Source organism: Anolis carolinensis, chromosome 6 (assembly GCF_035594765.1).
Source record: "Anolis carolinensis isolate JA03-04 chromosome 6, rAnoCar3.1.pri, whole genome shotgun sequence".
Lineage (NCBI taxonomy): Eukaryota > Metazoa > Chordata > Lepidosauria > Squamata > Dactyloidae > Anolis > Anolis carolinensis.
In genome coordinates, this window is record NC_085846.1 from 45,022,166 (window position 1) to 45,035,836 (window position 13,671).

The 13,671-nt window shown below is 39.1% G+C and overlaps 1 protein-coding gene across 6 annotated transcripts in view; it reads left to right on the top strand.

The window, feature by feature from the left end:
- Nucleotides 1-13,671, top strand: part of epha5 (EPH receptor A5) — a 296,129-nt gene that overhangs the window by 218,951 nt on the left and 63,507 nt on the right. For all 6 annotated transcript variants that reach the window (XM_008118796.3, XM_008118797.3, XM_016996657.2 and 3 more), the window contains 2 exons: nucleotides 5,709-5,833; nucleotides 10,900-11,059. In XM_008118796.3, coding sequence (XP_008117003.2) covers nucleotides 5,709-5,833; nucleotides 10,900-11,059 — 285 coding nt within the window. The remainder of the gene's footprint in view (nucleotides 1-5,708; nucleotides 5,834-10,899; nucleotides 11,060-13,671) is intronic.

Genomic DNA, 13,671 nt, shown 5'->3' on the forward strand with positions numbered 1-13,671 from the left:
ACATTACATTTTATTTGACAAAGAAAGCTCAAAAGATGCATACCTTCTTTCTTCAGTCAAGTGTTTTGTAATTTACCGTAGATGTATGGAAATGGCAAAGTCGGTATAGTTTCATGCAAGAACCACAAAGATCAATTGAACATGCTTAATTGGTCCTTATCTTGCAGTTATACTTTAACACTTCTTTTAGGGATGAGTCTAAAAGGATACAGTTACTGCCTTTTTGAAGCAGTTTTGGGTTTACAATTACTGATTTCTCTTATCTCTTCCTTGAACCCTCCTCACTAAACATAATATTCTGCATAGCAATGGATGAATATGTTAGTGATTCTTAGAGTTAATCATGACTGAAGCCAATTCTATTCCAAACTAGACCTGTTGAAATCATTCTATTTTCTATTTCTAGTACAAGCACATCCTGTTTATTTCAGTGGTCTGTCTAGATTGGCTTTAAATTGGATTTAGTTGTCAGGTCTGTGAAAGTGCCAAATTCACAAAGATTAAAAAGAAAGTGAAACAGGCTACTTGTGATGGGTATTCCCCAAGGTGTGCTGGGTCATACATTCCCCATGGATTTGTTTTTTGTTTGTTTTTTCTAGTGACAGGTCCTATGTAACAATCTGTTTTTGAACATTGCTTCAGTTCTAGAAGTGATTTGCTTTGCCACATAGGAAGCTGCTGTTCAAAAAATCAACATGGTGACTCAGATCTGTCACCAGAATTTATGTATCGTTCCTTGGATCTGGCTTTACACGTAGATTTTAATAAAATGATCATGATTCATTTCAGGCAGCATTCCAAGCTATGAGTCAGATAATTTAGCAATAGTTTAATGTGATATTAAACTGATAGATCATTGTTTGTGACCATCAGACACAATGTTATATTCTAATTACGGCTTTTGATACTTGAATTGACAAACTGTATGTGATGGCATGCCGGAATTAAAAGGAAAACTATAGTGTCTGGCTATACCCGGTGGCTATCGGTATACCCTCTAATGTACTTCAGTTCTTTAAAATAAAGACTCTTGAGGCAGGATAAAGTTAACCAAATAAGTTTACTGGAAACAAAAGACAAAGTTAACTTCAGTGAGGGTTCTTGAAAGGTGAATCAAAATAATATATTACAAAGACAAAGTTTGTTGATTGAACTTAGTTACACTGGCAATAAATACTTGACTATATTTGTATAATATGAGGTAAAATACTTGACTATAATGGTGGTAAGTTACTTGGTAAAATACTTGGCTATTGAAGGTAGAATACTGGACTATATTGTTGGTAAATACTTGGCTGTAGATATAATACAGAACTAAGATGGTAAAGTACAGAACTATGGTGAAGTACACTAAGCTATATTGGTAAAGTACTATTTTGGTGGTAAAATACTGGACTTTGCTATGGTAAATTCTGGACTATGATAACTATATGGTAAGGTACTCTAAGCTAGTACTATTTGGATGGTAAAATACGTGCTAAGGATGCCTGTCTGGATTGCCAAGGTCAAGGAACCCAGACAATTTCTGGCCTTCTCCTCTAAAACTCTGACACAGAATAAAAAGTAGGGAAAAGCCTTTCAGGCAAACTCTGAGGCAAAAAGGCTAAACCAACTGAGCCAGGCCTCTAGGGGGGTTTTAAGCTCCACCCCTAAAATTAAGTACAAATGGGAAACTCCACACCAAAGGGAGAACTAAACAAGGAAATGAAGCAGAGAAGTAAAAAGCTAGGCCAAGACTTCACACTGTAGTTTCTTCAAGTATTTCACAACAGAACAAGGTAAGTCCCGAAAGCCCATCTCTACAATCTACTGTTTCACCATCTAGTAGCAATTCTCCCCAAACTGATTTAAAGGCTAAAGGACAGATTATGGTGTGGTGATGAGCAGAACTTCTGTAAAGAAGAAAACAGGGTTAGAGCCAATGTAGACAACTATAGAAAAGTAGAGGTTCGCACTAGCCACCTGGGAGAACATAGAGGCCTGGACCTTTGCAGCACTTGCTCCTACAAAAAAAAAAAAAGCCAGATTCTGCTCCCAAAGCTCCATAGAGGACACTGGGACCTGTTTGGAGGGCTCTCCTGTACATTTAAAGGGTATTTTTCAGACATTTTGAGGCAACAAAGAGGATTTCAATATAAATGACCTTCACTTGCCCTATAATTTATTTCCAGGTGTTGTAGGAGGGGATATTTTTTTCACACAAAAACTTTTTGTACATGTGCTAAGGGTAAAAATATCTGCAGGGCTCTGGGGCCAGAAAAATGGGGAGAATAGCAGATAGAACATGCCGGAAAGTAGTCAACGCAAAAGATGAAGAGTGTTTAAAAAGAACAAATACAAATAGATTCAAATAGTAAATGAAAATAGGTAGATTTGCTTGTTGTTATGTTTCTTCACATTGGTTTTTTTCTACTGGCAGGGGTTTTCTTAGCCATATTTGTTAAGAGCTCGTTTGCTATTACAGTACAACCTCACTTATCCAACACTCGCTTATCCAACGTTCTGGATTATCCAACGCATTTTTGTAGTCAATGTTTTCAATATAACGTGATATTTTGGTGCTAATTTTGTAAATACAGTAATTACAACATAACATTACTGCGTATTGAACTACTTTTTCTGTCAAATTTGTTGCATACCATGATGTTTTGGTGCTTAATTTGGAAAATCATCACCTATTTTGATGTTTAATAGGCTTTTTCTTAATCTCTCCTTATTATCCAACATATTCGCTTATCCAACATTCTGCCGGCCTGTTTATGTTGGATAAGTGAGACTCTACTGTAATTTCATCTGAGGCTCAAGAACACCCAGTGGATTTTCTATGGAGATTTGAACCAAAGTTTGCTAGATTTCATATACCAATGAGCTTTTTGTTTTGTGGATTGGAACATCCTGGAAAAAGTGGCCTTCAAAAAGCATTATGGTGTTAACTGTTTTGTTTAAAACTGTTTTGTGGGTGTAGTGAACACTGAAAGGCAGCTAAATACCTGATACAGAAAAAAAGAAATGGCAACATACTAGCAGAAGTAATTTCAGAGCCACTGTCAATAATCTTTGAGAATTCTTGGAGAACAGGAGAAATCCCTGCAGACTGGAGGAGGGCAAATGTCACTATCTTCAAGAATAGGAAAAAGAGGACCCAAACCATTACTGGCCAATTGGCCTGACATAAATACCAGGAAAGATCCTGGAGCAGATAATTAAGGAAGCAGTCTGCAATCACTTAGAAAGGAATTCTGTGATTGCTAAAACTCAACATGGATTTCTCAAAAACAAGTCATGCCAGACTAAACTTATCTCTTTTTTTGTTAGAATTGCAAGCTTGGTAGATGGAGGAAATACTGTGAATATAGCATATCTTGATTTCGGTAAGGCCTGAAATCCCCCATGGCCTTCTTGCAAACAAAGTACTCAAATGTGGGCTAGTCAATGCTACTATTGGTGAATCTGTAATTGGCTAAGCAACCAAAAACAAAGGTGCTCACAATGGTTCCACTTCATCCTGGAAAGAAATGACTAATTGAATGGGTTTGATCCTGGGCCCAGTGGTGTTCAATATCTTTATTAATGACTTGGAAGAAGGTTTAGAGGGCGTACTTATCAAGTTTTCAGGTGACACCAAATTAGGAGGGATAACTAATAACAGGATCACAATTCAAAATGACCTTAACAGATTAGAGAACTAATCTGCTAATCAGAACTAACAAAATGAATTTCAACAAAGACAAATGTAAGATACTATACTTAGGCAGAAAATGTCAGGTCAGTGGTGCCTGGCTCAACAAGCGTCCATGTGAAAAAGATCTTGGAGTCTTTCTGGACAACATGTTGAACATAAACCAACAGTGTGATGCAACAGCTAAAAAAGCCAGTGGGATTTTGGGCTGCATCAAAAGGAGTGCAGTTTCTAGATCAAGGGAAGTCATGGTGTCTCTCAATTCTGCTTTGGTTAGACCTCACCTGGAATACTGTGTCCAATTCTAGGTATCACAGTTCAAAAGAGGCATTGATAAGCTGGAAGGTATCCAGAGGAGGGCAACTAAAATTATCAAAGGTCTGGAGATCATGCCCTATGAGGAGCATCTCAAGGAACTGGGTATGTTTAGTCTGCAGAAGAGAAGGATGAGAGGAGATATGATAGCCGTGTATAAATATATGAACAGGTGTCATAAGGAAGAGGGAGCAGGCTTATATTTTCTGCTGCCCTGGAAACTAGGACTGGGAGCAATGGGTTCAATTTACAGGATAAGAGATTCCTCCTGAACATTAGGAAAAACTTCCTGACTATAAGAGCTGTTCAGCAGTGGAACTCTCTGCCTCTGAGTGTGGTGGAAGCTCCTTCCTTAGAAGCTTTTAAACAAAGGCTGGATGTCTATCTGTTGGAGCTGCTTTGATTGTGCTTTTTCTGTATGACAGGGAGTTGGATTAAATGACTCATGTGGTCTCTTCCAATTCTATTATTCTAATTTATTTATTTATTTATTTATTTATTGTATTTGTATACTGCTTTTCTCACCCCTGGGGGGACTCAAAGCATTTCACAGCATAATCCATGGCAAAACTCAATACCTAACATGTATAAAACATCACATATCAAATTAGCAACATATAACAATAGAGTGAAGCCATTAAAACTATAACACTATAAATAACAATCCCAAATACAACATAAAGCATTTACGGCTTGCATCGATCCCAAAGTTATCTTAACTATTTCCATATTTCAATACTCCTGTCATTCACTGAATGCCTGCTTGAACAACCAGATGTTGTTTCCTAAATGCTGAGAGAGAGGGGGGACCGATCTGATTTCAGTGGGGTGGGAGTTCCACAGCTGAGGGGGTGTCCAAACGACACCTCAGGTTAATCCAGAGTAATCTAGAGTAAACTGAGATTTCCTGATTTAGTCAGTATTTTTTTAAAAAATAATTCCTGAAAAGATCTGGAAATTACTGAAAGGTCCAGATCTTTTCAGGTGTTGGGTCTGTCGGAATTGACTCTTAGGACTACCTACCATGATCCCAAGGGCCAATCTCCATTGCCATCCCAGTTCTTTGGGCTCTAAGAACCTCAAGAAGCGGGATGGCACTCCCACCCTTCCCTCCCAGCCCCCTGTTTCTCCTGTAAACTTACCAGAGGAGCCTGGCTGCATCCTTAGACCCCTCATAGAAAGCTCCTTACACACCATTTTAGGGGATGGCTAAATGGTCAATTGGGAGAGTATGTAGCCACACACACACACACACACACACACACACAGGGGAAACCTGTGATTTGGGTCCTATGTGTGGCCTAAATCGTGAAAGGAATTGTGATTTTAAATCCCGATCACTTTCTTGATTTGGGCCTGTTTGGAAGGGGTCCAAAGATGCCTAATTCTGGATCTGATTAAATGTATCCCAATTAAATTGTTGGACTCCAATTGTTAAACTTGGCCTGATTTATTAAAAGTTCTCTAGATATGAAAGCATCATACTTTGTAGTTAAAAGACCAGGCCAGTCTCTCTGTCAGGGGAATGGGTGGCAATTCTGCATCTAATTCCAATTTGTGCTTTTCTCTAAGATTATGAGTGCCTTAGCAACAGGGAGCACTTAACTTGTTTTTCAAGCCCTGATAGTGTGAAATGTTAGAAAGGGGTTTCTTTTTATTTCGCTAAACTAACAATTATCCTGAATTTGTTTTTATTTTTTCTCATGTTCCACAGCACCATCTCCGATCACAAATGTGAAAAAAGGGAAAATTGCCAAAAATAGCATCTCTCTCTCCTGGCAAGAACCAGATCGACCCAACGGCATCATCTTGGAGTATGAAATCAAGTATTTTGAAAAGGTGTGACAATCCTCTCAGCTGTCTTTGATTTCTGCCCTCCTTCATTCACTTACACTTACAGTATCTGTTAACAAAAAGGATTGAGTAATTTCTAGATATAATTTGATATCTCATTGATTACACTGTAACTGATTGGGAAATCTTGATGCATGCATGCATGTACATAGATTTCTTTCATGCACATTTTAAATATGTTGGAGAAATATATTGAGGTTTATTTTTTAAAATATATGTATATTTTATTGTGTAAAGGTGATATACAGAATGTAAAAAAATAAATAAAGCAAATACATCAAATACACATAATACAAATACATCTGTCTACACACTCCTCCCTTCTCCACCACCCATGACTTCTGACACCACTCAATGTGAAAGTAATATCACATTAAAATCTACCCTTATCTTTATATTAATAACTTCCCCTTCTACTATTTTAAAGTCTACATTTGTCTCTGTTCTCTTTTCCTCATTAAATGCTGGATTTAGCACTGCTTCCAGAAGTTGCAGGCATAGAGATGTTTTTTGCTCCATCCCTTTTTTCTCTTTCAGATTGTAAGAAGGCTGGCTCTTATAATGTGTCTATTAAATCTTTATTGACCTTTTCTTTTTTGTACCATAAGTACGCATGCCATCCAAATCTTAAATTGTCCACTTCAAAGGGCCCATCCAGACTTCCCACATTAAAAAGGGGCTGTCCAGATGACATTTCTGGAAACCACGGATTAATTCACCACAAACCAGGAAAACCCTGGTTTGTGGCGAATTAATAATACAGTAGAGTCTCACTTATCCAACATAAACGGGCCGGCAGAATGTTGGATAAGCAAATATGTTGGATAATAAGGAGGCATTAAGGAAAAGCCTATTAAACATCAAATTAGGTTGTGATTTTACTAATTAAGCACCAAAACATCAGGTGATACAACAAATTTGACAGAAAAAGTAGTTTAATATGCAGTAATGTTATGTTGTAATTACTGTATTTATGAATTTAGCACCAAAATATCATGATATATTGAAAACATTGACTACAAAAATACGTTGGATAATCCAGAATGTTGGATAAGCGAGTGTTGGATAAGTGAGACTCTACTGCAATAATAATAATAATAATAATAATAATAATAATACTTCATTTATAGACCACCCTATCTCCCCAAAGGGACTCAGGGCGGTTTCCAACATATATGACAACAAATAGAAATATAACAGACTAGCTATGCCCGGCCATGCATTGCTGTGGCTTATGGGAATCATTTGTTGGCCAGGTGGAATAGCAGTGAATAGCCTTGCAGCCTCAAAGCCTTGCCATTTTCTTCTTATGGGAATCTTTGTTTAGTGAGCTGGAATACAGTGGAATATGCTTGCTGCTTGGGAGGCTGGGTACTTGCGTTCTAGGGGAATTGTTTTTTGGGCTGCTAGAATTGCAATGAATAACCTCACTGTTGCAAAGCCTGGCTGCTTTCTGCGCCTTCCAGGAAAGTGCAGAATAAACCCACTACTTCCGCTGTTTGGACTGCAGTCCAGAAAACCGTGAGGACACCTACCCCTTCCCCAAAAGTCCCCCAAACCACTTTGAAAAGTAAGAAAAAACTGACCTTGCCTCCATTAGTGGTCTGACAGTTCTCCTGGCAGCATAGCAATGATGCACCAGGAGAGTGGGAGGGGGGGGGGGAGGAAAATCACCCACCCCAGAACGCCTGTGCTTTCTGGATGCAAATGTTCCTGGGATAAATGCCTGTCTGGAAGCACCCTAAGTTAAATAAGGCACAATTTTCTATTCTAATCCAGATCCAGGTAAAGCCTGCCCCTTCATAGTAATACCTAAGATCTAGGAATTCTAAGCCCCCTCTGCCTTTAGTATCTGTTAAGTTCCTATATGCAAATTTAGCTTTTTTTTCCCATTCCATATGAATTGGACCAAATCCCTCCTCCGTTGTTCAAAGATCTTAACTCCCTTAATTACTTGTAGATTTTGAATAAAACTATCATTTTATCATAGCTATTCTCCCCATCCAAGTTAGTAGAGTTTTTGCCATCTTTCCAGGTCTTTTTTTTTTACCTCTTTCCATGCTTCTCCATAATTATTTTGGTGTAAATTGTTATTTCTATTAGTAATCCATATTCCTAAGTATTACTTTTGTTACATCCTTACAGGCTGACAAATTCTCCAGTTTTTCAATATTATTTTTGAAACATTTTAGTTAAGAACATGGATTTCTCTTTATTTATTTATTATTAGTTTCCATTAAGCATTGAATACTACTCATTGGGTCTTCTGTGAGACACACCATGTCATCAGCAGAAGTCTTGACTTCAAATTCTTGTCCTTTTATTTTCACCCTTTAATATCATTGTCTTCCCTAATCTCAATATTTAATACTTTCTACATCCATATGAACAATAGAGGTGACAGTGTCATGTCTTGTTCCTTTTTATATCTGTATGTAATTTGACGTTTGACCATTTATCCTGAACGTAGCTTTTTTTAATAGATAGCACCAACCACCCTTTTAAATTATTGACCCATCCCATAGCATTTTGTTTATCCTTTTGAACCAAATAGAATATATTAAGGTTTTTCATTGGTTCTATCCCCAATCTTAAGTATGTTAAAATAAAGAAGACTTATATTGCAATCCTACCTATTTAGACCAAGTCCATCTGAATTCACTAGGCTTTATTTCTAGGCGCATGTCTATAAGATTGCAGCCCAATCAGCTAAGATGAAAGTGTGCATGGAAACCTTTTCTTTCCAAAATGCCTGGCAATCTCAAAATGTTCAAGGCAGGTCACATAAATCCCTTTTTTCATAATTTTTGCAATCCCCATATAAGCCAATAACTATTGTGAAAGTGGTCCCATCTCTGCTTGCATTTTGCAGTCCAGTATAGACATTTATATGATCATCAGACATTTGTGGGTGGATGAGGGACATGCTGCTGGGGAGCGGGTGGGAGGGATTTAATTGTATTAATTGTGTTTTAATTGTATTTTAACTTTATATCCATGCATGGACATTTAATTGTTTTTTTAAAAAAGAATCTATTTGTTTTTGTTTAAAAAATTTTATTAGATAATGTGTTTTTTAGCCACGATGAGTCCCTTTGGGGAGAAAGGTGATATATAAAGCAAGATGATGATGATGATAATAATAATAATAATAATAATAATAATAATAATAATAATAATAATAATAAGGCTCCCTGGTGAGCTTCTGACAGAATGAGGATTCAAACTAGTAACTTCTCTAACCACATAGCCTATTTTTGAAAAAGTTCTAAAACATCAGGACAATATACTACAAGAGACATATCTACAGGATATATTTTTCTGTTGGTTTATAGAGCCATGACTTACTTTCATTTTCTTTTAATAATAAAGGAGAATTGTGTTTTAGTTGGGAGTGCTGAGACTTTTCTTCTAAAGTCATTTTATAGAAGAAGCCTTTCTACTTTGCCACACAAATAAGTTTGAATATTTTGCAGAGATAAAAAAATCATAGAGTTGGAAAGCAAACTGAACCCAGGTAAATTCATTTAAATTAAATGCACACATCTTTTGTTTGATTTCTCACAAAAAAAAAATCAAAGTGAAGGCTGAAGTAATATCAGTTGAAGAGTTCTTTATTTGGTTAAAGACTATCTGAAAACAATATCTCCCTATATGAGCCTGATCGAGGTGGAGAAAGGGTTTCCTTTAGCTTATCACAAGAATGCCTGGTTAAAATATGGGAGAGAGATGTCTAAATGACTACTTCCAAATTGTGGAACTCCTTTCTTCAGGAAGGCCTATGGGCTTCTTCCCTGCAGTCTTTCTGCTGGCACATAATGTTTTCTTGAAATAAAAGTCTTCCCCAAATCCCATCTTACCTCCAGAACCTCATCCTCCCATGCCTTATTTTTTTTGTAATCTCTCTGAAGATAATGAGAGCAATGTAACTTCCAGTCACCATTTCAAGAAGGGCTGTGGTCCATGGCTGAAAGTAAATCAACTCCAGTTCTTGGGGAACTACCCATAAAATGTGGAAAATGATAGGGGAGTACTCTAGACCAGGAGTGTCAAACTCATTTTCATCAAGGGCCACATCAGACTTCAATGGGCCATTGTATCCATAGATAAAGAATCCATGGGTACAGAGGGCCAACTGTATATTTTTTAAATAGTGGTTGGTGCTCTTCAATAACATTTGAGTCCTCAGATGTTATTGAACGTCAGCTCCTACTACTTTTGATTATCCACCATGTGGACTAGAGATAAGGGGAACTGTAACCCAACAACCCTTGTGGCTCTGAGATTGGAGAAAGGTTAAAGGACATTTTAAATCAGACATCATATCCACAAGCCTTGTATCTAAATTCTAACCCTATTAAGCTGATTGAACAGAACAAACTGCAGCCCTCCAGATGTTACTGTATCACAACTCCCATTATCTCTAGTCATCATGTCTAATGATGAGGAATACAAGAGTTGTAGTCCAACTTCTGGAGGACCACATAAAATGACATGGTGAGCCACATTCAGCCCGCATGCCTTAAGTCTGACATTTGTGCTCTATATCCTGAGGGCAAAATGCAGTTGAAACACATGCTTCCTAAATGTTAATTTTTAGGTTTTCTGGTTTTATTGGAAATAGAGGGCTTGTCACTTGGCGATTCTGATGCTCAAAATTAATTTTATCCTTGTTAATAGATCTTTTCCCTTGACAAAATTTTGTGACTTGATAAGAGATATTGAGTTAATGCTTTGAATGCCTTGTTATTATAAGTATTTGATTTCTGAAATTCATTGAGCAACATAATGTCTGCTTATCTCATTGTTTTTCTTCACTTGGCTTTGTACATTCCCAGTCCTAGTTCACAAAGCAAGCGAAGAAACTACTTTCCACATATTGATGTATATCAGGTATCAGATGATAGACGATCCCAGTGTGACATTTAAGAAATCACAAACATGCAGTTGGCACCAGTGATGTTTCTGAAAAAGAATAGCCACCAAGTTTATACTTGCTATTTATATGCTTTACTTTTCTTGGTGTATGTGGATGTGCATGTATCAAAAAGGATCAAGAGACCAGCTATACCATCATCAAATCCAAGGAGACAAAAATTACTGCAGATGGCTTGAAACCTGCTTCAGCATACGTCTTCCAGATCCGAGCACGCACCGCAGCAGGGTATGGTGGCTTCAGCCGGAGATTTGAGTTTGAAACCAGCCCAGTGTGTAAGTCATTTTAATTACTGTCTGTCCGTGACTCTCCAATGGTTATGAGAAAAAGATCAGCAGATCAATATCTTTGCAGGAGACGTGTCAGCCTGCATTTCATCCCACTTGTTCTATCTTGCCTCAGTACTTCCTGGCCTGGTGTGTTCAGGCACATCAAGTTATTAGTTCAGTTAGTTAGGTTAACCTCAATACCCTAACTCTTTTCCCATTCTTCTCTGCAAACTTGGAATATCTCTTAAATTTGCTGAAGAACTTCTTTTTTCATAGTCATCAATGTACTGAACTGTTTTGATTTCCCAATCCCTTATTTTTTTGTTCAGCACCAATTGTCAGTTGACAGCTGGTTCGACAAGTAAAAACGCATATGCTTCAGTTAACAAAGTAGATGTGTTCTTTACTTCTTTAACAGAAAAGTTGATGCCATAGAAAAAGAAAAAAACATGGAATAAATAGGGATTGGCCCCTTACCCCACAAAAAAGATGAGCAACTCTGCATGTTTCAGCAAACAGTGCATCCTAAAAGGATAATGGACATACAGTAAAGTTCTGGTTATCCAACATCCGCTTATCTGATACTCCGTATTATCTGAGGCGCCTCCCCACGCCCCTCCCCACGGGTGCCCGGTGCTTGGAGAAGCCTGCTGCACATTCCTGCTTTTCTAGGCAGCAAAGCACAGCAGCTTGCCGGGAGGGACGAGACTCGAACCACACAGACCTTTCCCTCCCGGCAAGCACGAGGCGCTTTGAGAGGACCCCAGCGCATTGCTAAGCAGCCGGATGCTTGCCAGAAGGGAAAAGTCACCTCCCTCCCTGCCAAGCCCCCGGCTTCCCCTTGCAGCAAGGAAGGAGGATGGGGTTTTGGCGAGGGAAACGGCGCTTCCCTCCTCGTTGAGCCTCCGGCCTCCTCCCTTACAGCAAGGAAGGAGGCCGGGGGTTTGGAAAGGGAAATGCCACTTCCCTCCTCGTCAAGCCCCCGGCCTCCCTTACAGCAACAGAGGAGGCCGGGGGTTTGGCAAGGGAAGGGACTTTTCCCTCGCCAAGCCCCCAGCCTCCCAATTATCCAACAGATCCGATTATCTGACATTTGGCCCGCCCCTTTATGTCGGATAACTGGAACTCTACTGTATATGGAATAAAGCAACCAGAGCAGGAATTCTTGTATAAGTATAGAAAAGAACACATTTTAAATCCTCAAGAAACCACTTAAAAGTTTCTTCTAAAACACAACCAGCAATTATTTTTGTCCTTCTATTAGCTTTCACTTCTAAACATTTCCATTTTAGTGGCAAAACTTATTCAACTTACCACCTACAACAGTGATTCTCAACTTGGGGTCCCCAGATGTTTTTGGCCTACAACTCCCAGAAATCCCAGCCAGTTTACCAGCTGTTATGATTTCTGGGAGCTGAAGGCCAAAAACATCTGGGGACCCCAGTTTGAGAACCAATGATTTACAATATATTCATGTATATAAGTTGAGAGCAGGTCTTGGGGGCCAAAACTATTTTCATGTAACTTGTGGATAATCTGAGGGTCATTCTGTAGAAAACAAAAAAAAAGCAGCATTGCCTCAGGATGCCAGCCACCCCTGGCCACCATCACCATTTTCCTATCCACGCATTCAAGAAGGCCAGAAGCAAAACCACAGTGGAGACAGTGAAGGAGGTCAAGTACTTCTTCCCAGGATAGTTCTCCCAGGATGGACAAAGGTCTTTCCTTTTATCATTCTAGTCAGAGAAGGGGATGGGGCTTTTAATTTATAAAAATAAGGTACAGTACTCACATTGATCTGTGGGTAAGTAGACCCAGTTTTTTTGGGGGGGGGGGGTGATTTTTGATTAAACTTTGTATCTTTATACATAAGTATATACAATCTGCTTCTTTAACACAGTGAGAGAGCTGATAAGGGCTACCCTCATTATTTTCATATATTTTGATGTATGCTTTTAACATCTACATGAAACCACTGGGCAGGCCCATAGCCAGGATTTTGATTCCGGGGGTGGGGGCTGGGATTTTGGTTTGGGTGGGGGCTGGGATTTTGATTCGGGGGGACTGAGTCTAGGTGAGAGAAGATCTACCCTAGCAAACCTTTTGTATTGTTATCCCAATACCCCCATGCATATGGGATATATTGAGCATGGTGATCAGATCATGATATGAATAAACATAACAGTTTAAATTATAAATGTAAGGCCTTCTCACGGACCACCCTGAGAATTTCGGGGGGGGGGGGTGAAGCCCTCAAGCCCCCCCCCCCCCAGCTACATGCCTGCCACTGGGCGAGGTCATCCAGAGTTCTGGAGTTCGGTGCTATCTTTATACGGATGACACTCAACTCTATTTTCCACCAAATTCCAAGGAAGCCCCCCGAATCCTGGGCTAGTGCCCGGCAGTTGTGATGGACTGGATGAGGGCTAACAAGCTGACAAGCTGAGGTTTAATCCAGACAAGACAGAGGTCCTCCTGGTCAGTAGTGAGGTCAATTGGGGTATCAGGTGGCAACCTGTTTTCTATGGGGCTACATTCCCCCTGAGAATAAAGGTCCTCAGTCTTGGGTCCTTCTGGACTCAGCGCTGATGCTTGATGCCCAGGTGTCAGCGGTGACC